At 40.2% G+C, this 27,139-nt stretch overlaps 1 protein-coding gene across 6 annotated transcripts in view; it reads left to right on the top strand.

Moving 5' to 3' along the window:
• The window catches only part of LIN52 (lin-52 DREAM MuvB core complex component), a 47,916-nt gene that overhangs the window by 8,232 nt on the left and 12,545 nt on the right, over positions 1–27,139 (top strand). Inside the window, exons 6-7 of one of the 6 annotated variants that reach the window (XR_013922166.1) lie at positions 8,165–8,330; positions 9,388–9,402. The exons of 1 other annotated variant lie outside the window; for it this stretch is intronic. Coding sequence is in view for 3 of the 5 variants with exons in the window: in XM_080345012.1 (XP_080201138.1) it covers positions 3,072–3,139 (68 nt within the window). In the remaining 2 variants the exon portion in view is untranslated. Of the gene's footprint in view, positions 1–2,417; positions 3,473–8,164; positions 8,331–9,387; positions 9,403–27,139 lie in introns of those variants that run through there. 4 more of the 6 variants (XR_013922165.1, XM_080345012.1, XM_080345013.1 and 1 more) reach the window with 4 other exon arrangements.

The following is a 27,139-nucleotide window of genomic DNA, read 5'->3' as shown; positions in this document are numbered from 1 at the left end:
GAAGAGATTAGTGGGCAGGTACAGCTGTGTGCTTCCCTGCTCTTAGACGCTTCCAGAGGTGTTTGTCAGAATTGGGGTGGTGGGCTGGAAGTACCTTTTGTTTGGCAGTGAGTTTTTTCTTTGTTTATTTTAGTAATAGGCTAGACTGCATGGTAGTTAAGTAACTGCTACCAGAAATCGCTGAGGTGTCCCCATACTGGAGAGACCCTTCCAGAGACAGCAAGAGATGAATGGGCGCATGAGTGAGGAACAGCTTCCTTGCTCCCAAGTTAAGCTGTCCTTGGTTGTGAATTGTGGTCCTCTGGAGCCTCAGCAGCCTCTGAAATTCCTGTAAAATCATAAAGGAGGCCTTTTGAACTCCAAGCTATTTACGGATTGCTATTTGTCAGATTGGTAGTCTTTGTTTTTTCATTTCTCTTGGATAAATGCTGTCTATTGTGATGTCTTGCCTGCAAGTTCAGCTTTTTTGTTGGTTTGGAGAGTTAGAGCAGTTACTGCTTTTGCCTTCAGCAGGATTTAACTGCAGAATGTTTTGAAACATATATACTTAGTTCTGCCTGTCATCCTTGCAGGCTCGTCTTAACATGGATAATTTCAAAGCTGGGATGGCTCTTGCCTATACGGTTAAATATGAATTCACTCATTGAGGTCTGGTGGTTTTGTTTGTTTGTTGGTTTTCTTCCTTTTTTGATGCTGATTGTAGGTAGAATATGTTTAAATCAGGGGCTTCACTTTTGGTGGACTGAATTCTTATTATCTATTAAACTAAAAAATCAGGATGTGTCAGTTATTAAACTTGAACTTTGTGTAAGTTGTTGAATTAGAATTGCAGTAAGGAAAGGAGGGAGAACCATGCATCCTCTTACCGAAACATCTCTTTCCTTTTCTGTAATGGATTCTCTTTTCTGGGAGTGTAGTGAAATGTAGTATCAACATGCAGCCTTGAAGTTCCATGCGAAACACATGGCACTCGTGCCCAAACAGACTTATATCAAGGATGTAATTGATCAGGTAAAAATGTTTCCTAACCATAACCATGTTATTTTAGTCCTGAGTCAATCAACACAGAGGCTTTTTAAGCTCAGAAGCCTTACTTTACACTTGTGAACACCCTCCCACTTCCCACAGTACAGTTGCCAAGTGCCTTTTCTGGTCTGTGTGTACACTTGTTCATAAAAAAATATTTCAGGTTCTTACATTTGTAGGAAATGAACATATCAGCAGGCATGTGCAAGTAAAGAGTGTTTTAATATTCAGGGTATCAGTGGGGTGTCTGTCTTACGGCACCTTCTGAAATCTCTTGTTGGTCCATTTTTTCAGTAAAAGCTGTGTGTCCACTCTCTGCAGTCTGGGAAGCTGCATGGAAACGTGAAGTGGATTTTTATGGTTTCTTGCTAGCCAAAATGAGATTTTAGAATCTATGTAGAAGAGCAGAACCTTCCCTGAACATGAACTCTCTCCTTATTCCCTTGGAGAAATAGAAAACCTAAAGTGTTGTGGTGGAGCTGGAGAAGAGAACTGACTTTTGGAGAAGGAAGAAGGAAATAAAGTGAAAGAGGATCACGTGGTGTGGATCCAAATCTAGATCCTCCAGCAGGAGTTGCAGTGCCAGTTATTAGAAAGATATAGCAATGTTCTTAACATCCTAACTGCTGACAAGAGTAAGGAGGATGCTGACTTTTTGTTTGTTAAAAGCTGGCACTTCCAGAAGTATAGTGCTTCTAGCGCCAGTGTGTCTGTATTAATCTGAAACAAGAAGAAAATATGTTTTAGAATCCGAGTCTAGTGCTCATTATGTCCTTAAACTTAAAATACAGTTTATTTATGCTTCATTTGCTCTTGCAAGGTGAGCTGTCCTGCATAGGAGAAAGCAGTTTGAGATGGATGTGCTAAGTTACTTCTGCTCTGCTTACAATTTTCTTTTTAGCAACTGTTTTTTTCTTACTTGGTTTCTACATTCCCTGCCTTCCTGAATTAATCTTCATCATGTTTCAGTTTTGCCTGAAAGCATATTTCTCCCTTATTTTGTTATTTAGTACTGTGTTTGGCAAGGACTTCATGTGAAATAGTATACTTCATGTGCTTCAAAGCTTGAAGGCAGAGTTTTATAGCTGGACAACAAAATTATGCTCTTTGGACACTGGATTTCTATATTATGCAGTTAGCTTAAAGATTTACTTGGCAGAGTTAGTAGACTTCTCCCAGAAAATGTCTCACATTTTGGAAGGTTCATTTGTGGGTTAGGAGATGTTCACAGACTTTTTTCAGGAACTACATAATCAGTTGAAATGATTTGTTTTGTTTTGCCTAGCTGGAAAAAACGTGGAGGCTGTTTTCAGTTTACATTCATAGTCATGCTTGGTCCTTATTTGATTGTTTCAGAGTTGTGAAAAGAACACCTTCATTGTCTGTTACAGTGTTTATATGGCCCTGTCACAGCGATGTCTAAGCTGCTATGATTTCCCTGTGAAACCTTGGCCTTTCTCCTGATTCTCTTCACACCCTCCTCCCACGCCGTAGAACTGCTTCTTCGTTTTAATGCACAGCACTGTGGAAGGAGATACTCGGCATCCGCAGGGGGATGAGGAAATCGCCTCTCCTTATACTGCTCACTGGGTGGTTCATTTATAGGCATGGTTCTTCTGGGGCAGCTCCTGTTGGAAGAACGAGACATCAGAATGTCAGCTTGAAATTGCCGTTCATATGTGATCTGCGAATTGGCTAATTTTGACATGTAGGTAGTTAAGAAATTATTACAGTCAGAGGAGTCATGACCTCAACTTTTCATCATCTCCATTGGCTTGTGCCCCAGTTTGGAAGTGAAGAAGGTATAGGAAGTTTTAATTGTACCTGTGTGATTTATCCTCAGTCAGCTCTTTAATTTCTTCTGGCTGTCTGAGGTTTCCGACACGCTGTAAATTTCTCCAACTTTTTCATTATCTGCAATTTCTTTATGACTCATGAATCGGAGTGGAGAGAGAGTGTGGATTTACAGCAGAGATAAACATGTCCATAAAGTCTGTATCTGTGTCAGTAATTGTACTGCTGTCAGTGACTGTCCTGTTTTACAGGTCTCTCTTGGGAGAGGAACACGCTTTGCTACCAGTGTCAGAGAAGTGTTTGCTTTGATTTGCATTAACTTGCCAGGAGATTAGGTTGCGATGGTGAGGATGGAAATTGAGCCGGGACCTTGGCTGCTATTGTTTTATTTTAAATAAGTGGCTGTGTGGTTGAGGTGCCCTCTATGTGCAGGAAAAAAAAAAGAAGTCCAGACTGTTTTTAAATACAAAATTGGGGATATACAGTCTACTGATGGTATCAAATGTGATACTACCCATATGCGTAAATTGTGTATTCTTACCATAAAACAAATGCTGTATCTAGGTAACTGTCATATATGGAAAAAATACTGCATGGATCCTTAGGGTGTTCTGTCAGCTGGTGAAGTGGAATAAATATTTCTTTAAGCTTCAAGAAATTTCTGCGTCTTTGCTTTCTTCCCCTTCCCCCCCTTACTCTGAGAGCAAGGTACTATTGTGGATTTCAATGGCAAGTACTCATACAGCATCCTAGTCTTCCAGACACTGATGACTCTGTGTCGAGGGTTAAGATTGCGGGGTGACAATAAAACCCTGGCAGATGTATTGTTAACCCCCTCTTCCCCCCTACTCCCCCCTTTTGCCCCTCCCTCTTCCCCCTTCCACTCAGGACAGGCAATCGGGAGAGAAAAAGAAGGACAGAGAGAAGAGAGTTGGAAAAATTAAAGATGTTTTACTAATGCTACTAATAAGAATAGAGAAAATAATACAAAATATACAAAACCAATCTTGAAAGTCTCAGCAACTGCAGAGCCGGCACCCAAAGTCCTGGATTAGACTCCACAGCCGACCAGAGCTGGATTCAGTCTGTCACTAGGCCTCAGTTCGCAGGGACGACTAGCAAGGTCCTCTCCTAATGTCGGCCATAGGGAAAAAAGGGAAAAAGGGACGAGATCCTCATGATCTCACATTTTATATGAAGTATTCACGTGAATGGAATGTTATACACAGTTGGTCAGTTGTTCCTCGTCGCCCCTCTCGCGAGATGTCCATCCATGCTTATCAATAAGTTTGCATTCCATTGCTAGGTTTTACCAAAACATGTGTCTGGTTCTCCAGGAAAATGCAGTTAATATGAAGGCTTTAGCTGACAGGCAAAATTCACTGAAAGAGAAACTTGTTTTTAACAAAACCAGGACACTCTACTTGCTGCAGAAGGAGGTGTATACTGGTGGAGTTTGAGAAAAGGGGAAAAAATATCTAAAACTGTCCTAAACGTGTCAAAAGTTAAAACTTCTGCAAATTCTCTTGGCTTTTATTTTCTGTTTGATGCCTGTTTTTTATACTTGTGTACATGGAACCTCCTTTTGGTAGATTATATAGTTTGGGTTGGAATTTTTTTTGCCCGTGACTTACTAATTTTTTGTCACAGGAAGAAGGCAATTATTTTCTCACAAAATTATTTTTAGATATTCAAAGTGACTGTAAAACCCCAGATTTCCATTATGTCAGGTATGCATTGAGACCCCCAAATGCAGCTGATTGAACTTTAAGTCTGCTGGACACCTTTTACAGAAGAGAGATTATAATAAATAATGTAAACTCTGTGACTGCATAGACGTAGGAGTGTTGGAAATGTTAAGATGACATCTGCCATTGCTAATTCTGGAGCCTGATGTTGAAAATAAAAAGGGGAGCTTTTGAGTGTCAGACCGTGTCCATCTATTGCAATTCTGGTAACTGAGTTTCTGAAGTTGTGGATAAGGATCATGTGCCAAGTGGCCCAATAGCTGGCAGATAATTGTGCTCTTAAAACTTACTGAGTGATGCTCAATGCAACAGCAACATTCTAGATAAAAGCTGAATTACTATGAGATGCTTTTTACCTGATCTTTAATGAAATTTATATCTTTTTGCCTTTTCTCTCATCTTCCTTCTCTCTTTATCTACATCCCCATACCTAGTTTGTAGATCTGATTTTGTTAAAACAAAGGTCACCTCTGAAAGGTCCTTCAACCAGGATGTATTATTTACTTTATTTTACAAAGTCAACATGATCTTACCCTATAATTGGACCCTACTTTGAGTAGGAGGCCTCCTGAGCCTTTGTAACCCAGATCATCCAGTGATCTGAGGATTCTGTGGTCTAAGATCCTTTCTAGAAGTTAATTCAGAGCCTGTGTTCCCCAGTCTCAGCTGAACACAGCACTAAACAGTTCATCTTATGACCTTTGAGCAGGAGATCTGAGGTGCAACTCCATTGTCTGCTTTCATGAAAGCAGCCTGATTAGGAACAAGAAACCTAAGAATTCTTGTATTGCAGTGGTGGCTTTCATGCCTTTTGGGGATGGACTTCCAAATGCTTCCATCCACATGGCTGATTATGAGTCTATGCAGTTTGAGCTCAGAAACCTGTTTTTCTTTGTAGAGAGAGCAGTCCATTCAGTATCCTTCTTTAAGCAGAGGAAGAGAATGGTCCTCAGCCTACACAGAGGTTCTTATCTGTTTCAGCTCAAATGGACAGTGAAACCACCACCATCTGTCTTAGGCATGCAAGGGGTCAATGGGGCTTGACTGAAGAGCTTTTAGCCACAGAAGTAAAGGAATGGGCTGTAACATTAAAGCATTTCTACCTGCCACATGCTTGGCACAGAAAGAAACATGACTACAAACAAAATGTTCTTACATTATACTGTCAGAAGCCTATTTTTTGCTACTCTCATTCTGACAGGATAACTTGTAGATTACTGTCAGTGGAGGAATTGAGGATGGGGAAAATTTTGATCAAGCATAAGGTTATGTGCATTTTTCCATTACGGTTTAAAAACACAAAAATGCCAAACAAATCTTGGGAGAAGCTCTGGCAGCGTTAGGGAAACTTATCTGTCATGCAACCACAGCAATCACAAGCAAACCACCTGAGACTTTACCACTAGGACCAAAGTCCCTTCGTGGAGGGTGGGTCCAGTGACTTGATGGGTGCCCCATGTTGGCTCCTCACACACCACATACACACACACACACACACACACACACACACACACACACACACACACACTCATTTCCTAGTAGTTTCCCCCTAGGATTCTCAGAGCAAAATGACTGGCATGCCAGTTGTCTGAGTGGCACTTCTGTATTAATTGGTACAGCAATCAATTTCAGCTTGAGCAGGGTGCCTCTGGAGAGGAACCGCAAACAAAGAGATCCCTGGGCAATTATACCCTTACAATCCAAGTTCCCCACCCCTCGCGTGCCAGTTTGGGCCAATTGTAATATTAAGGTCTGGGGTCTCCCAGTTCTTCATTGTCATCAGGTGGGTGTTTCTAGTCTCTAGGCCTGCTGTTACTTACCTTATCTCTAAGAATGCCGCTTCTGATGATGATTGTAGCTCCCTTATCTTCTGGCTTGAACTGGCTCTGGGGGACCTTCTTTGCTTAACTTGGTTAAAGGTCAGCATATCCAGGTGAAAGTTGACAGTTTATGGCCTGAAGCGACAGCAAATTTAGTTTCTCATCCTATGCATGTTCTATGTAAGCAGTTTCTAAACAAGTTCTATATAAGCAGCATACCAACTCACATGATACTTCTGCCTTGTCATGCTTATGCAAGCCTCTTGGTGTTACAAGCACAATAGTTCAATAAGCTAAGGTTTAGACATAGGCTGAGGCAGTCAATATTTCCTAATAGGCAGGGACACTTAAAACTTTACAGCTGATCTGTATTTATTATTTAAAATTCTTTAGCTGTCTATACCTTTGTCCAATTAAAACTTTTCTACTTCTGTGTCAATAGAACATTTCCTTTGTATTTAGAAATATTGGAAAGATGATCCCTGCATCACCTCTGTCTGAAATGTTTTCCTGTAAATTTTGGCTTCTGGAAGAAGTGAACAGAGAATTTTCTTCCACAGCATGGGTAGCCAGACCTATTTGCAGAGCAGGAGGTGATCCTAGTGAAAAATTGCACTAGAGTGTGACTTTGGAGACATTGGTTCAGTTTCTGCCATTACTGCTGTTCTGCTTGGTTGGTTTATTTGCTTTCTCCTGGACAGGGGAGAGAAAATACAGCAGAAAGCTTGTGTCTGGAGATGAGGACAGGTAGAGATCACTCAGCAATGACCATGATGGGCAAGGCAGTCCCTTCAGGAACAGACTGCTCCAGCATGGGCTCCTCTCTCCATGGGGCCACAGGTCCTACCAGGAGCCTGCTCCTGTGCAGGTTTCCCATGGGGTCACAGCCTTTGGGCATCCACCTGCATTGGTGTGAGGTCTTCCCTGGACTACAGGTGGGTCTCTGCTCCACCATGGACCTCCATGGGCTGCAGGGCGACAGCTGACCTCACCATGGGCTGCACCATGGGCTGCAGCGAAATCTGTGCCCTGGCACCTGGAGCACCTCCTGCCCTCCTCCTTCACCGGCCTTGGTGTCTGCAGAGCTGTTCCTCTCACTCCTCTCTCTGCTGCTGTTGTCCTGCTGTGTTTTATCCCCCCCTTCTTAAATATGTTGTCCCAGAGGTGCTACCACTGTCACTGATGGGCTTGGCCTTGTCCAGCAATGGGTCCATCTTGGATCCAGCTGGTGTTGGCTCTGTTGGACATGGGGGAAGCTTCTTGCAGCTTCTCACAGAAGCTACCCCTGTAGCTCCTTCTCTACCAAAACCTTGTGATGCAAACCCAATACAGTATCTTATCCTGCATGTTGTTCTTGTCCCCTGCTTGCTCCTATTATATGCCACAGGAAGACATCATTAAAATATTATGTATGTTGTCACTAGAAGTAAAATGAGAATGTGGTGATGAAACATCAAGTACTCTTCAGCCGGGGGTTCAAGCAAGGTAACTGAGAAAAGCAAGCCTATTCTCAGTTGTCTACAGACATAATATATACAAATATTTATATTTGCAAGTCACCTAAAGGCTAAAAATCATTACTATGTATCCGTACTAATTTACCTGTTTGGTAGCACATCTGACCTGCTAGCTCAGAGATGGTGGAGTTACTCAGTACATGAGGATCAGTCTCACTGTTTTGTTCAGCCAGTGTTGGTGCTTTGAGAAAGGAAACACTGTGTATTTGTTAAATAGATTGAACATACATTGGTGGGGTATTGCTATATTTCTTTTCAGTTTTCTCTTATTTTTGATGAGATGATGATTCATACAAGGCTTTGAGAAAAAAACTCCTCGCATTCTGTCGCCTTATTGAGTGGTTTTGGTTGTTCAGAGCACAAAGTCTTCTGTAAGATCAATTACGGACCTACTACCTGACCTCCTCCGTCTCCACTACATGCAGGTCTGTATACTGCTGCTAGACCAAGTCTGACAGTATCTGTCTCTTATTGCCTCATTAACTTGTGAGCATTAGAACAAGATAAAAATGCCCTGAAGCCTCTTATCTGATGATTGTTATAACCTTCTGAGTGCCATTAGTTTTAAGTTTGCAATTAAATGCTTCCCCTGAGTATAAGGATCACTGATTAAACCTGAAGTGTCCCCAGAGGCTTTTACAGCTGTCATGGGGGCGGTGGCTGCCCCTCTCCAAAAGGAGAAGAGGGGCTGGAGGTCCCGGTGGGGCGGCCACTCTGCAGACCTCCACGTGGCTGCCCCAGCTGTTCCGCTTTGCCTAATGAATTGTTTTACAAGGAGAGGCTGGATATTGTCATCACAAGCTGCCTTCCCTGGGGACCGAAGCCAGCCTGATAATGACTAATGTTAGTGATAGTAATTGAAGTGTGATGGCTCTCCAGGGACTGGCACACGCGTCGAGCTGTCAGGCACTTGTGGCTGGTACAGTCCCATGAATACCTCAGAAACGCTTTTTAATTGCTTGACTTTCATAACTAGTTGCCATATATCTTCTGCAGAAATAGACATTTTATGGGGGGAGGGAAAAGAAGCTGAGAACTCTGCTATGACCCTCAGTTTACATGCCTGGTTTACTGCCTTGTGTTTCTAATGAGGATGACTGTGTGTGCTTGCTCCCCTCAGGTCTTGGTGTGGGCCTGCTTGGTATCTCTGCCCAGGCATGCCCAACTGATTTCATCTGAACATACCTTTTGCTTTATGTTTAAGCCCTGTGGTGCTGATCCTTGATGCATAGAGATTGTACTGGATTATAAAAGAACACAATAACTTTTATTTCAGAATATCAAAGAATCACTGGTATTAATAGTCTGGAAGTAATGACAGCTATTTGCATTTTGCTAGGAATTGAAATCTTGTAAAAAATCATACCGTATCCATATGTCCCAACAGGACTGGAGTTTATGGGGGTTCAGGACAAAGAACTCAGCAAAACAGAGTGTTCTGTGGTGTTGTGGTGTTTTTTTTCTGATAATTTTCTCCTTCAGAAATGCATTATTGAATAAAGCTGGAATGGGGAACTATACCTGTGACTTCCCGGATAGCCTTTTATGTGTGAGGTCTATTTGCTTGCTTGTTTGTTTGTTAAGTGTTGCATTGGGATTGGCAAATGAAGCCCATTGGGTTAAATGAATGTTTTTTCTGCCAGAAATAACATAGATCACAACATTATATCAGTTCAGGAAACAGTTTCTGACAGGACCGTGAGAATTGCTGTACTCAGACCAGCACTCTTTAGTGTCCTGCCCCCAGACAGGAGGCTGTGTCAGTGTGAAGAGCTACTCACCATTCTGCACAATTACAGATGAGCAGGCAAAGGGAGATTTCTTGCCAACCTCCTGCAACAGGAGTTGGTTTATTCCCTGAAACATGAAGCTTCTATAGCTTTGTCTATTGAAAATTTACCTCTTTCTAAATTTTTATGTAATACTTCCTCAGGATCTTGTTAAATTTAGCAATATAATGTCATATGATTTTTAAAGAGCTAATAACTTGAGTGCATGAAAGCTTGCATTTCAGCCTCCAGCTATATCCATTAGTCCAATAATATAAGACTGTCCCCTTGCAAATTTTGCTTTGCCTTTATTTCCTTTTACAGATTTCTTTAGACTCATTTCATTATTGTTCCTCAAGGTTGTTTTTTTTAATTCATTTCTATACAGTTTGTTTTCATTAAACAAATATGATTTTAATGGCAATAAGAAAACTTCTCATATATGAATTAACTATATCTTTTGTAATGTTGTAGTACTGGACAGAGCTCTTGTGGCGTACTTTGCCACTTATAAGGCTGGTCTTTTCTGAGAGTGTATAGAGTAAAAATAACAGGTCTCCTCTCTTGGTGCTGGCTTGGACAGAGGAAGAATGAAATTCATGTTGCTTCTACCTGAGGAAGCTGTGAGGAGAGAAGGGATTTATTCACAAAGCTGAGTGACCAAGAGGGAGCTTGCAAAAGAGATAGGAGAGGGAAGATCTTACCAAATGGGAAACGTTTTCTTCGTCCTATTTGTTGAGGGTGCTTGGAAGTAGGTATTCACCAAATACCTACCAATTGCCCAGTGCTGAGAGATAGAAGGATAGACTGGCTGAAGGTGGGTTTTTTAATTCTAGATTGATCATGAGATTATGGAACAGATGTACAGGGTCAGATGATAAGAGAGAAATGTGTAGGGAGGGGAAGTGAATGAACCTAATTTTTTTGCACTAAATCTTATTTTTGTTTTATCTGGTTTTAAATAACTCAATTTGGTCCATTCTGTAGTCAATATGAAGTACCTCAGTAAATTCAGGATGAGTCAAAATAGGTCTTACTAATTTGTTCTGTGACTTCACAGATTTAAGTGTTGGAAACAGTATTTTGTTCCTCTTGCTCGCATGTTACTCTGTAAGTGTAGGTCTACCTGATTTCAAGCTTAGGGGCAATCTTCTGAGAAGACAAGAATTTAAAGAGAGCACTTCTCTCCAGTTCTTCCAGAGCGTCCTAAAAGGCCACTCTAGCACGTGGAGCTTGTAAATGAGACCCAGCCTGCGCAGTGGGAAAAAGGTGCAGCTTAGAAGGTCACAAGAAAAATTTCGATCGTGTGTCTGGGGGGCTTCTTTGAATTAATTTCTAGCATGAATTCCCTGGTTTAAAAACTGTCTTTCTTTATGAAAAAAATCCTGTTTCACTAAAACAGATTAATAGTGATAGAGAATTTATTACATGCCTATTGCTTACTTCTCTATTAAAAATCCAGCTCTTGATGCTAATGTGAATTTGTCTGGGTGCTTAGACATTTTGAATTGTCTTTATCTGTACAGGAGGGTTTTGCTGTGGCTTTTTGAGTTCTAGCTGCAGATCAAAAAAAGGGTGCTTAGTGCTGTTGCCAGCAGAGTAAACATACTACCTCTTCTCATCATATTCATTGCAAGTTTGTTCTTCACCTTCCCCCTCCACTGAAGTGCTGGCTCTTAGAAATTTATTTTGGTAATAAAACATTACTTTATACTTGCCCATGAAAGCATGTTTGAAGGCTGTTTGTGGGTTCTTTAAAATGTCCAAGACATTGTTGTTCCCTGAACACAGTGCAAACTCATATCATAATTAAGCCTGATGAATTAACATGCAGAAAGTTAAACTCATAACTTTCAGTGGTTAACTTAGGCTATTAAAATGTGGAACTAAACCGGTGGTTGGTCTGCTATACTTCAGTTGTCAGTCTCAAAATGTTAGGTATTGATGGGTTTTTGTTCTGAGAAAATGGGTAGGTTTATTCTTGCAGAAATTTTATTCTTGCAGAAATTTTTGATCACAATGAGGAGACAATAAAGTTGCGTTTACCGCTTCTCACAGTTGTCTTGACAGTAAAGCTGAAGGATATAGTTCAATTATTTTCCTGTGGTTTATCTTACAGCTTTTTACTGTTATTGGAAAGGTGGGAATAGGAAACTCCACATTGCCTAAGTAGAGATTTTCAGTTTGTAATTTAATTTCTATGAGATTTTTTTTTTTACTGATTGGTTTCTACAGCACAAGCACAAGGGTGGAGGTAATTGAAAGGCATCTAATAACCAATTAAGCATATTTCACTTGTGTGTTGTTTTGAGCACTGCTTTAGTGAAAGCTAGTGGAACTTTATTATAATAAGTTCAGCAGAGTGTGTTTTCTATGGAGAAATTATTTTACATTGATAGGGCTTTTCCATATTGAGAGTTTTCTGTGCTACAAGGCACGTATCCACACATTGTTTAAACTGCACGAAATGACAATTATTTTAGTGTTGATATACACTGTCATGTAAAATCTGGCTTTCCAGATATTTGCTGATGTTTTACGAACATCTGTATTATAAATAAGTCCTTAAGTCCTTGCATGACATCTCTGAAACCTATTGTTACAATTTAAAGCTTCCTAGGTTCAGCAGCAGTTCAACAAATATTAGCTCCCGCTTTCTTCCAATTAAAATGTGATTTCTGTTTTTTCTCTCTGGGGTTTAATCTCTGTTCTGCTGAACCAGGCAAAATCAGGTTTGGTCAGTAGCTGGAGAGGAATCTGTGAAGAGCCCAGGAATTGCTGTAAGCAGCGCTGGTGCCCTTCTCCTGGTGGGTTGCAGGTAACTGCGTGTTATCCTGTGGTAGCTCTAGAGGGCTCTCTGCTGTTGGAAATACTACTTTTCCAGTGAGTTACATGACAAATAACCTGTTGGTCATTAAAGAGCTCATAACACCTTTTTTTGCAAACGCTAACCTCATTGTCATCAGCAAAATACAGCATATGCAATTAGAATCTAATTTTCTCCAGTGTCAATTAGGGATTCTCATTTTTATTCTTGGCTGTGTAAATGACTGTCACTTAAGTTACAGCATTTAAATAGCATAGGAAATAATTTTTGTGTATGCGGTTTGCGAAGTTCCTTGTGTGAGACACTGGAAGTGTGATGTTATTCGCACTGGCTACATGTGCAATAGAGACAGGAAATAATTATCCCAGCCTTTATTGTAACTATGCCGTTTGTTACTGTAGTAACCCTAGAAGTATATGGGGATTGTTACGGGAGCATTACAAATAAATGTATAAGATGGATGACTAGATGAGACCGGATGAAAGTATGAACAGTAATTTTCAGCAGAGTGATAGGCATTTGTCATCAAGTGGCATTTAGAAAGGAAGGAATACCTATGTAATACTTCTGGGTTTTATTTCCAAGCCCTTCCTTTCGGTGTTATACAGGGATTTCAGTCCCAGTTCTGCCTCAGTGGATGTGCAGTATCATGCTGCGTTTGGGTATTCTGTATCAGACCTGGTTACATTAAAGTGGACTTTAAAATGTTTAGTTTGAAAATGAGTCAAGTAAGGAGTATAATACTGTGTGTCCTCTGTTGTAATACTAAATTCTTTTCCAGTTTTGTAGGTTTGTTTTTCCATAGACCTGGTTTTGTGCTGACAGTGTCTTGCATAAAAGAAGCTGGTGGCTTGGGAGGGTAGCTGGTGACATTTTGGGGGGCTGACATGGGGATAAGAATGCAAGGCAGTTGGGTAGCTGAGCCCTTCATTGGGTGTATGTGCTAACATAAGCAGCGCTGTGTAATAATTTCAGTGCTAATGCTGGTGTCTTAAACATAGCCAAGGAAGAAACATTTACTGACATGAATGACAGTAGTTTGCATCTCCTGGAACAATTGTCTTTGGCTTCATTGCTTTCACTCAGTTGTGTTTTGAAAGCTTCGAAGACTAGAAATAACTAGAAATAATATCTGAAAACTATAAGACTAGAAATAATATCTGTAGAAACTAGAAATAACTGCAACGTGATTACAGCTTATATTCTCCAACATGTGTGGGTTGGATGTCCATTATGGATGGTGCTGCAGTTTTCTGTAGGATAAGGAGCTTATGTGTTGAGGGAGTGAAAATAATGTTTAGTTTGATGCTTGGTGAGTTCCCCAGTAAGAACATGGGCAAGTGTCCTGCTTTACCTGCTCTGTGGTGAGTTCTGTCTGGTGTACTCTGCAAAGCCCTCGCTTGAAATCACTGGTGTGAATTTACTGCTGAAGGGGGAAAAGGTGAAGTACGGTGAGATTCAGGAAGGGAACAGGTTATTTTATTTTCATTGGTAGCATTTGCAGTTCTCCAAGCAATGAGGGCTGGAGAAACTGGCTGTTGAGAGCCACAGCTTGATTAGATGTTTGGGCCTGTTGTAAAATCCTGTGATGTCTGCTGGTTCTGCCCGTGTGGAAATCCTTCTTATACGGTGGAGGAAGGGTACTAAGAAATCTTACCTGTAAATACTGAGTTTTTCCTTCCTCTAGGAGCTGCTTTTCATGGTGAGAAAAATACACTGAATTACCCTTGTCTCTGTAAAACACAAACTAAAAACAATTAAGCTATTGATTACTTTTTTGGGCAGTGAAAAGATGCTGCTTCCAGGATTCATTTCACTGTGCCATCCCTGACTTCAGACACCTGCAACACACGAATTCTGGTCATAGATTAATTCGAATGCTCATTTCTCCTCGTATTTTGGATGTATTTATTGCATGTAGTACATCTTTTCATGTCTGACCACTGCAATTTGAGAAGAAATCATATCTTTTTTATTTGAGGGTGCGGGTTGTGCTAGTTTAGTTGAAGTGGAGATTTTATATCAGTTTTAATACACTAGTTAAATTTTTGTGAAATGAGATCTTAAGCAAATTTAAACCTTGTATGCAACTATTGACCTTGTGCTTGTAAATTCAGAGGGTAAACAGGTGTAGCCAGTTTTAAACTACATAGGAATTCAAATTGTTATTTGAAATATATTTTCAAGTAATTGTGATTGAACTGAAATAATTTATGTGAGATATAATACTGTAAATTGGCATCTGCATTCTCCATTCTTTATGCTTTGACTTGTTAGGTTTGAATACTTTCCTAATCAGTTAATAATCAGATCAGAATACTGAAGTCACTGAACAAAATGTCTGGTAAGTGTCTCAGAATTAGTGTTAAGAAGTGCTCTCAGTATGTTTAAATACACTTCTGTCTATATTCTATATAACACTGTACATTGTTAAACCCTGTCACTTTTGAGATCTATATAATTTAGGAAAAAATGAATTTAAAATACACTTTTAGCTATTGCATCTGCCTGAGGGACATCCTACTTGTTCAGAGGATTTAAGAAAACAATCCGTATGTTTAATTCCCAGTTGAGCTGTTCAGAAGTCACTAAACGCAGAGGGGGATACAGTGAAAGTTACTTGGCACAAATCTGTATGAAGAAGGAAAAGGAAATAAACATTCTCTATAGTTTTCCATTCCTAGCTGGTTTATGTTCGAGTAACTATGGTGGGTAAAATTCAGGTGAATATGAGTTTCAGAGATCACTATGCAGCTGAAAGCGATAAAAAGAAAAGTGTTTTCTGCCACTGGCAGCTTTAGACCTTCAGAGGCCTGTATTCTAATTGCCTTAAGATGTATTAAGTGCATGTATAAGTCTTTTCAGGTTTGCTTTTTACTGGGTTCTCCATTTCTCAGTTTAAAACAAAGGAAAAGTGATTCTGTTGTTGTTGTTGTAGTTAGCCATGTTCACTTGCTGGTGATCCAGCAGCATCACTGAGCTTCTGTGCCTTAGTTTGGAAGTGCTGGGGCAGCATTTGTTTCTTTTTAAAACAGTTCACTTGAAATGATTATAGCAAAAATAAAGGTTGTAGCAGTCTGCAGCTTTCAAAAAGCTGAACTTTACATGTAAATGCATATATTAGTGTAACCTGGCAGTTGTTTTCAGCACTATTCTGAATGTTTTATTGGAACTTTTTAAAATGCTGCTTCTTTTATTTGTTACTTCAACCCACTTTCACCACATCACCTGCTCTCTTTGGGGAACTCTGTTCAGTCCACCCACCCTCTGACCATCAGGATGGTAATTCTCGCTTTGCAATGGGTGGTAATGTCTGCTCTCTGACAAGCTGGCTTGTGAAGGGTCCTATGAACTGCTGGCCCTAAATTTATTGATCACACTCAGGTCACTGCTGCACATTTCCCGGGCTGAAGTTGCCAAATCCCCGGTCTCTGGGTTGCCTGCTGCTTCCCTGTTAGAATTCAGCATGCCAGACCCACGGCACCCCTGTCTTTCATGAATGGAATTCAAAAAGACACTTACATTTCCATAAATAAATTAGGAATTCAGTGGCTTCTTCCGGCTAATCAGGGCAGGCTGATAAACCTTGCTAGCTGTTTAATAAATGAATTGTGACTGATTACCTATTAATATGGACGCCTCAGGAATTCACCCTGGGGGAAGCAGAGCAGTGAAATAGAGAGGGGCATGGCCCCCTGGGAAATCAGGGCTTCATGTTTGCAGCTTAAATATCTCTGTGAAGTATCAATAAGGAGGTAATTGAATTTTGAACACAAACATGAGCGCCGGATGGATGAAGGAGAGGGGGGCTCTGATCATCTCTTCATGCCCCTTCATACTCCCCTCCCCTTTCCCTTAGAGACCACTCTAGTGAAGATAGATGCTAAATCCATTAAATAAAGATTAGACTCTGTCGTGGTAGAAAATGGCAGCTTAGCTAGATCCCTGGGCAAATTGGGACCTTTAGCAATACAGAAAATTAAAATATACATTTTTAACAAGTGTGCTGTCGACACAGTAATAATGACTATGTGGCTTGTGGGGTTTGCTCACCTTTCAGATCTGCTTTTGTTTGGTTATATCACTTGCTCTTGTTTTGAAACCAACCTGCTTAGTCTCTCTGAAGCAGAGAAGACTTAGGGGAAGGAAGGTTGTGGGGTTTTTTTTCCCACTTTGCTTTCTGTCTTTGGCACTTTTTCTTGGCTGTTACGCCTGTAATGGTATAGAAGATCAGTACTCTTGTATTTGAATATGTAAATTATTAACTTTGGCTCCAGCAGACTCAGTCACATGTCCTGAAAAGTAGTTGGAAATCGTTTAGAGGAAGCATAGAGATGTTATTAGAGAGTGAAATGTAAATGTGATCGGGGTTTTTTTAAAATGGCTTTTATTCTCTAAGCGCATGGCTTTGTTTTTTATTTACTCCAGATTGTTTTTTCTGAGTTCTACCATTACCAGAAAGATTAGTATAGGGGTGTGCATTGTAAAAATGCTGGAGTTCTTTCTTGTCATGCAGTGAATTGTAGAAACACAGCTGAGGTGGCCTTCAATGGGTGACAGTCTTCCTTTATAATACAGGGTGTTTCAAATAGAGAGACGGAATCTGAAATCACTATAATTCTGAAACCGTGGATCACCCATGAATGAAACTCTTACAGTCTGTACAGCAGGTGGAGGGAACACACAGCATTTATAAAAAGGTTACTAAAACTTGATAACTCATTAAACCGCTTGTAAATTTTTGTGTAATTGTAATATGTTGGGTCCATCTTTTTGTGCTAGATGTAGAACGTGATCAGGCCTTCTTCACAACTTCATGTGCCCTGTCCTCTCTTGCAGAATCATCTGCCTGTGCAAGTAGGATACCAATTGCCATACTAGAGAGCCGGCTTCTCTTTTCCTAAGTAAGATAGTAATTCTACAGAACAAAATCCAAATTTGTTTCCATTTAACATTTCTTAACAAGAAATGAGCCTAAATTAATGTGTTCCTGGGGAAAATTGCTGTTGCTTCTTTCTAGAAATGTTTCTGTCTACTCTAAATACTTTGAGAATGCAAAGAGAAAAAAGGGATTTATGGTTTGCTGAATTATAGTCCACTGCGACAGTAGTAACATGGGGCCATCTGTCTATTCTTCCATGACTTCTCCCTGATAACACTACTTTTTGCTTTTCGGACTCCTCTCAAATTTTAGCAGTCATGCCTCGAAAATCCTTGATGCTGCATCCTCAGCTTTAGCTGCTAACAAGTGAACCCAGCATCATCATCTTTAGTTTAAGAAGAACAAAAGTAGCTATTTTTAAGTGTAAGAAAAGCATTAATATACATGAGTCCAATCTGGAGACAGTAATGAGTGTACTGGTAATGCCTTGGCTTCCTTTAATGCAGAGCTGCTGCAGACGTGGAAAAGGTTTTCCTTGTTTCCCAAGCTGTCATCTGCTTCCACATTCCACCAGTTTTCTCACTTGTCTTTTGTCAGAGGGTTTTGGGATTGGGAATATCTGTATTCTTCCATCCAGCCACGCTTCTAGCAAGGAAAAAAAATTCAAAGCTGGCTCAGCCTCAAGGATTCTCTTTCATGGTGTTGGCATCAAATTGAAAATGAACAGGTACCACCCCTTAACTAATGGCAGTAATTGATTGTGTAGGTGCTGTAGCCTGTCTCAATTTAAGAAGCTGCCAGATCTCAAGCCTCCCTTGGTAAAGTAGGTTACAGCATTGAGTTTACCTTTGGCCAAGAGTATTGATCATGGGTTACTTCTGTCTTGGGACTTTCTGGCCTTGTCACCTAGGAAGGGGACAATTCTTCTCCTGAACGCCACCCCGCTCTCTCCATTTCTCAGTCTGCTGACTATTTATAACCCATCGACTTTCCTTTAGCCTGGGCTGGCCACTTTGAAAGAAGTCATCAGTACCTGGGCAGCCTATGTCCTTGTTTCTGTCACGCTACTGGCATCCTTAGTCTTACTGTATCACCTCTCTGTCTGCCTATTTTGGAGATGTTTCTGCTCCCTTCTCCCTGCATGTAAACCTAGTCTGATTTTGTAGCTGAGAAGTCTTCCTTTTTGTATCCCAGGGTAAAAAGGAGACTATTGCTGGTTTGTTTTGCAGCTTCTTCTGAAAGTCGGCATGTGCCAGGAACCTCACAGGTTTATGGCTTTCCACATATTAAGGCACTTAGTGATGCAGCATTTTAATTAAATTAACCAGAATTTATAAATTGCAGATAGACAGATTTTCCAGATCATCTCAATATGAGCTTTTAGAGTGATCAACACTCTGCTGGTGTTTAATCCATCAGACTGCCATATGGAGTGTTGAAGAGTAGAATATCTGTTTATTAACAATTGTTTTTTCACGTCATCAAGTATGATTTTCGTATTTGAGGACCCGGGAGTGCAATCTGTTGCTGCATCTCTTATACAAATTATATCGACCTCATGCCAGACCCCATTTCATATCTATCACTCTTTTTTACTGAATCCAGGTGATCCGGTAGGCTGTCTAAATGGCATGATAGACCAAGAGGGTCATTCCACCAGGGTCTCCAGGAGTTCTTTGGTTACACTATCACAAGAGGAATGTGTCCTGATGTCCTTTATGAGAAATTATAGAAATCTGTAGTGCCAGTAGTTTCTGCAAACAAATGAGACATATTTAATGAAGCTTTACAGTTTGAACAACAAGAATATAAGTTGTAATTCACAAAAGTCAAAAAGTTGTTTCTCGTCTTCAAGATCCAGCTGACCTTTTATTCACTTTGTATTAATCAATACCTGTCCTCAAATTTCAGGATATTATCCGTGTTGGACACTCCTAGCAATAGAAGTTACCTGTCGCTTCAGAGTAGTGATCTGTTCCATTTTATTGTGACACCATAAGTCTGCTTCTACTCCTTTAGCTGAGTTAATGCTGCCAGTTGTTGGCCTTTACAATGGGAAAAATACTTTTCAGGCAAGAGGAAAAAACCTTCCTGTCTTACAACTTTTTCATTGCTGTTTTCAGAAACAAGTATTGGTTGTTCTAGGATGGGAGATGAGATGGACCCAGTGCAGAAATATGACTTGCAACCTAGGCATCAGGCTCTTCTCATTAAATCTAGTTTAAGATTTTTTCCACTGTCAGAACCCCCTGAATTCTCAGCAGGAGTAACCTGCAGTCATTTTTACACATCTGAACATTTTCATAACTATTGGCTTAGTTGCTTTCTTGGATGCACTGACAGAGTATGGGGAATGAGAAATGCTTCTTAAGAAAACTTCAATTTTGATGTCTCTTTTGGTAAGGTGTAAAGAAGAGGGAACTGTTGGTATGTGTTGATGATGATAATGGCAAACAGTGGTTTCTAACCTTTGTTAGGGTTGTCCATCTAATCCAGCAGATGGCATTGAAAATGTACCTGCTGGTCTCTCACTAAGTGGTGCCTTAGCTGAAATCTGAAATCCTGTGGGCTGGACTCTTCCTTTTTCTCTGGTGTGTAGCTGCAGATCATGTCCTAGTGAGGATTTTGAGTGCCCCCTGCCTAGTGGGTAAAACAGAAGCCAACACGCCCACAGATTAATGAGAAAGGAATTTAAGGCTGATGTGCTGTACCCTCTAACAAAATCAGTTTTCAGGATTTCAAAGTATTCCTTTAAATGTTTAGTATTTGGGCAAGCCCTATTAGTAGTCATCTCTACTTGACTTGCATTGCTTGGCTGTCCATCTGCTTGTCTGCCAGTCAGCTTGGTATTTGTGTCATGTGGGCAGATAAGCAGTGATCTTTCGGTAAGCTCAGCACCAAAGGCCATGCTGGGCACTTGTGCTTTGGAGCAGTCCTGTGGTACTTACTGGCTCAGAGCTGCTGCTGCGTTCCCAGAGAGGACACATGTTCTTCAAGCCACTGGCAGCATCTGTCCCAGTGAAGGGTGTTTCTTAGGCTGGCAACAGTAGGAATTTGTAGGCCTTCTGCATGAGGGTCACTGGGAGGAGGAGGAGAGATTGTGGATGTAGATGATATTCAGAGTGGCTATCACTTTGCTTCTAATTAAATCATGAGGACAATGGGATGTAGATGTAGTATGATGATTCATATGGTAACTGGCTATAGAAACAAAGCTAAGAAGTGAGAAATCTTTACTATGCATGAAGAGAATGTCAGTTCTGTAGTACTTTGTTCCCTGTCTTTTCTGTATTCTTTTATCTGTATTTTTTCTTTTCAGTAAATATGCTATTTAATATAATTTCTGTACAAGCATTACTATACTTATGCAGGAGAGTCTTTTATTACTCCTGAGCAGCCAAATAATTTGAAAGAAATAATGAAATTTATGTACATGGAGTTAGCGTGAATGCCCACATCAGAACTATGTAGCATGGCTTTGTTTGCCTTATATTATTTATATATTGTTCTATGTTGTGACTGTAAGTTAGCAACATACTCATTGCAGAGTATTTAGACGACAGTGGGAGCTAATGAACTTTGCTACCTTTCTGGAACCTATGGAACTAAAAATGCCTTCTGCCAGCCCTTTCATTTCCTTTATCTCTGAGGACCCGAGTAGGTGTGGAAAACGGAGCTTTTTACTCTCTCCTTCTCCTATTCTAAATCAATTGTCTGTGATCCCTCTTTTGATGACTGTGAACACCACTGCTGTTCTGTCCATCATTTAGCCTTGTGATCAAGTATAATGCTTGACTCTCCATTAAGTCCAGGCATCCAATCTCTAATCTAAAACTTCAGTTTTTCCTATATAACACCTGTGGAATAAAACCTTTACTATCTATCCAAACAGCTTTTATCCAGGTTCTTATAATATTACATCTTTTTCAGAATCTTTTGCCCTGATCTTAACAAATGCTGTTCCACTCACAAAGATGAGCTCATAATTTTGGCTGTGATCAAGACCTCCATACATTTCTCCACACACTTTGGTATTGTATCAAACCACTCTTCTTTCTCTTCATGTTTGTTTGTTTGTTTGGTTTTTTCTAGTGCTTTATCTAATACACTGCATCCAGTAGCAGAAAGACAACAGATATTTCCAGTCTGTTAAGAATGCAAATTTCTGTGAGCCATTGCTGCGTTTTCTAAGGGACTGGTTTTCCTGCAAACTCTGGAGGCATGTTCTGTAAACATGCAGGGAGCTAGCTCATCATTCTTCCACCTGCTGTACAGTACGTATAGAAATCTTGATAACTGTTAAGATGATGCGTTGTGAGTGTAATACTTTTCAGTGTACTTAACTGTGTACCTCTGTTGTCTGTCTGTATTTATATTGTGTCTCTCCTAAGCTCCTTAGGGCAGAAATAACTTGTCCTGTGTTTGCACACCGTGTAGCAGAGTGGGTACTCAATCAACAACAAGAACTTCCAGGCACCAAATTAATTATTCAAGATGTACATCAGCATTGCTAGCTAGTTGTATTTATTTAAAGGTATTTGTCAAGCTAGCATCCTGGCTGTTTTCTTCTCTTTTTGTTGACATTTTGTTGAACATGTTGGCTTCCTCTGCTTTGGTATTACATGTCCTAACTGCAGATATGTGTGGAATAAACTTTGTGGAGTGTTCCTTGAAGAGCTTTGACATAACAACAGTCTTCTGCAGGAGTGCTCAAGGCTCTTTTGACTGACTGCTTTAGAGAGCAGTTCTAGAAAATGTCACAAACAGATGTGCCTGATGTTTGGGAGAGTCCATTGCTGTGACTCTCCAAATCAAAAATAGAATCACTCTAAGCTGTACATGCAGTCAGATCTTAAATAAGCTGAACTGCTACTTTGGAGGCATTTGTATCTTCTGTACTTTGATATGATGTTCTCAACTTAGATGCCTCAGTCTGGAACCTTAATTTAATTGGCATGGATCTAACTAAGCCTTGGATCTGAAACACTATTCATGTGATTAAAATGGGTTTTCCTCGTTTCATAATAATTCTATTCCCTTGGAATTGAGCAGAGAAAGATTTATACCAGTTCATGGGTAGGGGAACCTGAGGAATGGATGGAGAAGTAACACAGCAGGAGTGACTGCATCAGGAATAGAAACCAGGTTTTCTTTTGCAGGCTAAAGTGCAGTCTGCTGGGAAGTGCTGTCATTCTAGCCCAATAATTGTATCTATCAAAGAATAGCTTACCTATAAATAACACAACTCCTGTTGTATTTGAGATAATGCTTTCTGACACCAAAATAATACCATCCAGAACTATTATTAGAAACAGAAGAGGACATACTTGAAGTTCAAACATGGCAACAATTAGTCACAGCCTTGTTTTTTCTTCTATTAAAAAATAGAAGGGGGACAGTGGAGTAAAATTTGTTTTCTGGACCTTCACTTTCTGTATAAATTGCAGGCTCCTTGAAGGGCCATATATTTAAACGTTTTATGTCATGTACATAAACAGCAAAGTCTTTTTTTTCAAGAAGTTATAAAGTAATTGTAATTTGTTGTTACATCTGGTTAGGTAAGTCTGAGAAAGTTAACAGATGAAGTATGATCTTTGTATGCATTTGTAATCACAAATATTAGTTAAACTACATTGATGTAGTTTTTTACCATAATAAAGATTTGTCACTTTGGTAGGTTTGTAAAGAGTAGGTTTCAAAATAATTGGCGCAAGTTGAGTTGGATAGGAAGTGGTGACATAAGGGTCTGTAGGTGGGCCAACTTCACTTGATGACTCTCTTGAACTGATATTAATACTTGTTCTAATAAGTTCTAAGTTATTCTGATATTCTGTGTGATAGGTTTTTCTATAGGATTTTGATGTTTCTGAACTAATATCTTGCTGTGTTGCAGAATTTTCATGACAAATCTATCTGAACTTGCCAGAGAATTTAGTTACACAAAGTAATTGGAGTGCGTGTGCAGCTGGTGAATGTGGCAGCATTTAACCATGTTTTGCGTGTGCGCCTCGAGCCTCCTGAGCTCCTGGGGTGCTGCGGAACGGCCAGGTGGAAGCAGAGTCCCCAGCATGGGGAAGCAGAGCAGATTGCTCAACTTCTGGATGTCTTCAGGCTTGAGTGAAGCTCTGAGACACGGCAAATTATTGCGCTGTTCCCCCCCTCTTCTGCTTGACTGTAATAATTGTTTGCGCTTTACAACCCGTATTTCTGCATAAGGTTTCATTATCTTTTCCCAGAAAATAAGTAAGTCTCATTCTCTCTTTTGTAACTTCAGGTACTCTGTCACTTCAGGCAGTAGGAATGATTTTGAGATAGTGTGAAATACACCGTTGAGTTCTAGAGAGCTACTTATAAATCAAGAGGTTTCTTCATGAGAATGTGAAAAAGTGGATATTTTTGATTTTGAAGAGTAGTGCAATGTTATTTTACATCTCTACAATTGAGAATATAAATTGAAAATTTCTATTGACTCCCAACCCTGAAAAGAATGGGGGAGTGAGGGGGGAAATTCAGAAGAAAAAGCAATGGAAGCCAGTCAGATTAAGAGTAGCAAAAAGGAATGTCTTACACGATTAATAATTTGATGTGGAAGTTTCAGCCACACTGGGGTTTTTTATTTTATACCAAGTACTTAGCAGTTACTGAAAAGGAATCAGGCAATTAAATGGATGATGAGAACATCTCTAGTTATAGCAGAATAAATTATAAGATGAAGTAGGAAATATCAACTGCTTCAGGATATAAAACAAGCTCTTAGTAAGAGGAGGAATCTTTCAGAGGTGATTATTCTGTATGTTTTCATAATGGGGTTCCTTGCGTTTTTTCCTGCGATGCTTCTGATACTGGGTGCAGTCAGACAAGATACCTGACTGGGTAGATCACTGGTCTGCCCTGCTCTATCAGTTCCTGTGTTCATTTACGGTTTTTATGACTACAGACCTGACAGATTATTGTTTAACAGGAAATAACATTTCTACAGTCTTTTTTAGCGACTAGTCTTAGATCCTATCTATCGATAGGATTTTATATACAAGATTTTAGTCAGTGATCTAGAATGTCAATTCTGAGCATGCTCTGAGTTGCATCTCTAGAGAGAACTTTATTATTAAACCTTTTTGAGGGTGTCCCTGGTGGCAGCTCCATAGAGCAGGTGGCCTGCATGGCACAGACACACAGGGAGTCAGGAGCCTGTGTCTTATCAGAGCATATAATCTAAAAATCACTCAGCCTGTTTCTTTCTCCTGGGGAGATCACAACAGTGACACAGGACTCTTATGCTAAAAAATAATTGTTAACCTGCAGAAGACGTCATTCAGCACAAATCCCAACAGAAAAGGGCTGGGTGATGGATGTTTCTGGGTAACGGGCCGAGCTGTCATTTGGTTTTTAACAGATAGTTCTCTGGGTTCCCTCAAGATTTTCATGCCTAGTTCCTGGCTTACTTGAAAATAGAAAGCATATTAATTTTTTAAGAAACTGCTTAACATTTCTGTTTACTAATCTATACATATGAAATTCCTCCCCTGTCTTAGGGCATGAACTGCACTGACTCTTAACTATAGTGCTCAGGTTTCCTGGAACCATAAGCAAAGCAGTGGCTGGGTGGAGGTCTGGGAAACGGGGTTGAACAGGAGTATAGCAAGTAGGTGATATTTGGGAGTGTAGAATTGCATATACATGCATCTGTTGATAGGAGCGTGGTCAGCAGATTAAGGGATGCAATTGTCCACCTCTACTCAGCAGTCATTAGATTGCATCTGCAGTGCCACATCCAGTGGTGTCCTCCATACCCCAGCAGGATGATGACATTGGTAAACCAGAATGAAGTCAGGGAAGGGCCACCAAGATAATCAGGGTGCTGGACCACTTGCCATGTGAACAGATGCCAAGGGAATGGGGCTTGTTCCATGTGGAGAACAGGTGACTTCACAGGGACCTGATAGCTGCCTGCTAGTACCTGCAAGGACGTTCTTGAGAAGATGGAGTCAGGCTCCGAACAGTGCTGCACGGTGGGAAGACAAGAGACAAAAGTCATAAACTGAAGAAAGAAGGTTTCTGACTGGTTTCAAGAGAGAACTTTTTCAGCATGGAACAATCAAGTATTGGTTTGCCAAGAGAGGTTGTGCATTCTCCATCCATGGATGTTTTTTAGACTTGACTGGCTAAAAGCCCAAACAGCCTGTCTGTTCTGAACAGAAGGTTGACTGGAGACCTGCCAAGGTCATTTCAAACCTGAATGTTTCTCAGATTCTGTACAGTTTTCCTCATATGATATTGTACTGTATAGCTTATAATTTGATCTGTTCTTGTAGATTAAATTTTCTTCGCTCATCACTTTTTCCTTAGGTCTTCCTTGTACTTATACCTCTTCTACTCTGCTGTGCCTCTCTACTTCCAAATACGTCTGATAGTTCGATTGTCACTAGATCATGGAGTCTTCTGGGTTCTCCTGGCTTCCAAAGTTTCCTCAGTGCCCCTCAACCCTCAGAGCAGTCTCACCAGTCACTAAATCTATGGAGACCCCTCATGGCCATCACCACCTTCTGCGTTACATTCTGAGCTGTATGGTTTGCCATCTGCTTTGCTGCAGTGCCTCTGTCCTTCATTTCCAATAATGGATGAAGAACACTAGTCTGCTCACTAAGAAGGAGCTCTGGCACTGTATTTTGCTTTCATAAGAGAAGAAAGTAAGCATAGACGTGGCCTCATACCAGTGGTCCGCATGGACTGGGATTTGTGGAAGCAAAAGAGTACCAGAGCTTACTGGACTGCTCTCAGTAGACCTTCCGTAGTGAAAAATAATGTTTTGGGTTTTAATTATTTTATTTTCTTTTTATTTTGACTTGGTTTTCAGGAATGACAGTTGTCTGGTTGATTTCTGGGCCTCAAGAAACTGAAGTTTCTTCTGGCCAGGACTCTAAGGAGGTATCTGCAGACTCTGATACTTCCGTATTTCTTGTGTTTGAATCATGTCTTTAAGCTTTTCTTCAAAACCTGTGGGTACTATAAGCGTGAGAGTGTTTATGAAAAATGTTCTTACATTTCTTCATGGGTCTGGGAGGTTTATTTTTGGGTGCATCTTTTACATCTGCTTTTACAACTGGGCCTTGCCTAGTTGTGTTTGAGCTCATCAACAGCTAAGTTGTAATAATTGTAGCAGAGCCTGCATTATTTATATTTTGCTATCTATTGCAAAGAGCCCTGAGTGGTATTACAATTTTGTTATCAAGTAGGACAGATTAAAATCAGCGCATTTCCTCAGATGTCTTGTGAGCAACTTGCAGTTAGTAAAGATGGCTTTGAATTCTCAGAACCCTCTTCTGGACTTCCAAATATTCCTCAGCTCAGGGTATTGTTGCCAGAAGAAGAGGATTGTGGTGGGCAGAGCGCATTAAACTAGTCAGTAGTATAACTGAAAAAGCTGAACTAAAGCAAGCTGTGAATATACTGGGAAGGATGAGGGTAGGGATAAGGCTGGTCATTAAAAAAAGTGCCTTTGATTCATGTGGAGGAAAGAATAAAATTATAGAGGCAATTGTGAAGCTTTTCTTCTGCAGCTCACAAAATGCATATTGCTGCTTGTCTGTGATTCTGGTTTAACTAAAGTTGAGAGTTTGGCCTTGGAACACTGAGATTTCAATAATATACTCGTATTTGCTCATACAGACTTTTTACTTTGATTTTTTTAAAAAATTATAGAAGTCCTCTCTGTAATTTCGTGTGTTGTATCATTGTACTAATGGCAAAAGGAATCTT

Source organism: Nesoenas mayeri (assembly GCF_963082525.1).
Source record: "Nesoenas mayeri genome assembly, chromosome: 5".
Classification (NCBI taxonomy): Eukaryota; Metazoa; Chordata; class Aves; order Columbiformes; family Columbidae; genus Nesoenas; species Nesoenas mayeri.
This window is presented reverse-complemented; position numbering and strand designations above follow the sequence as displayed.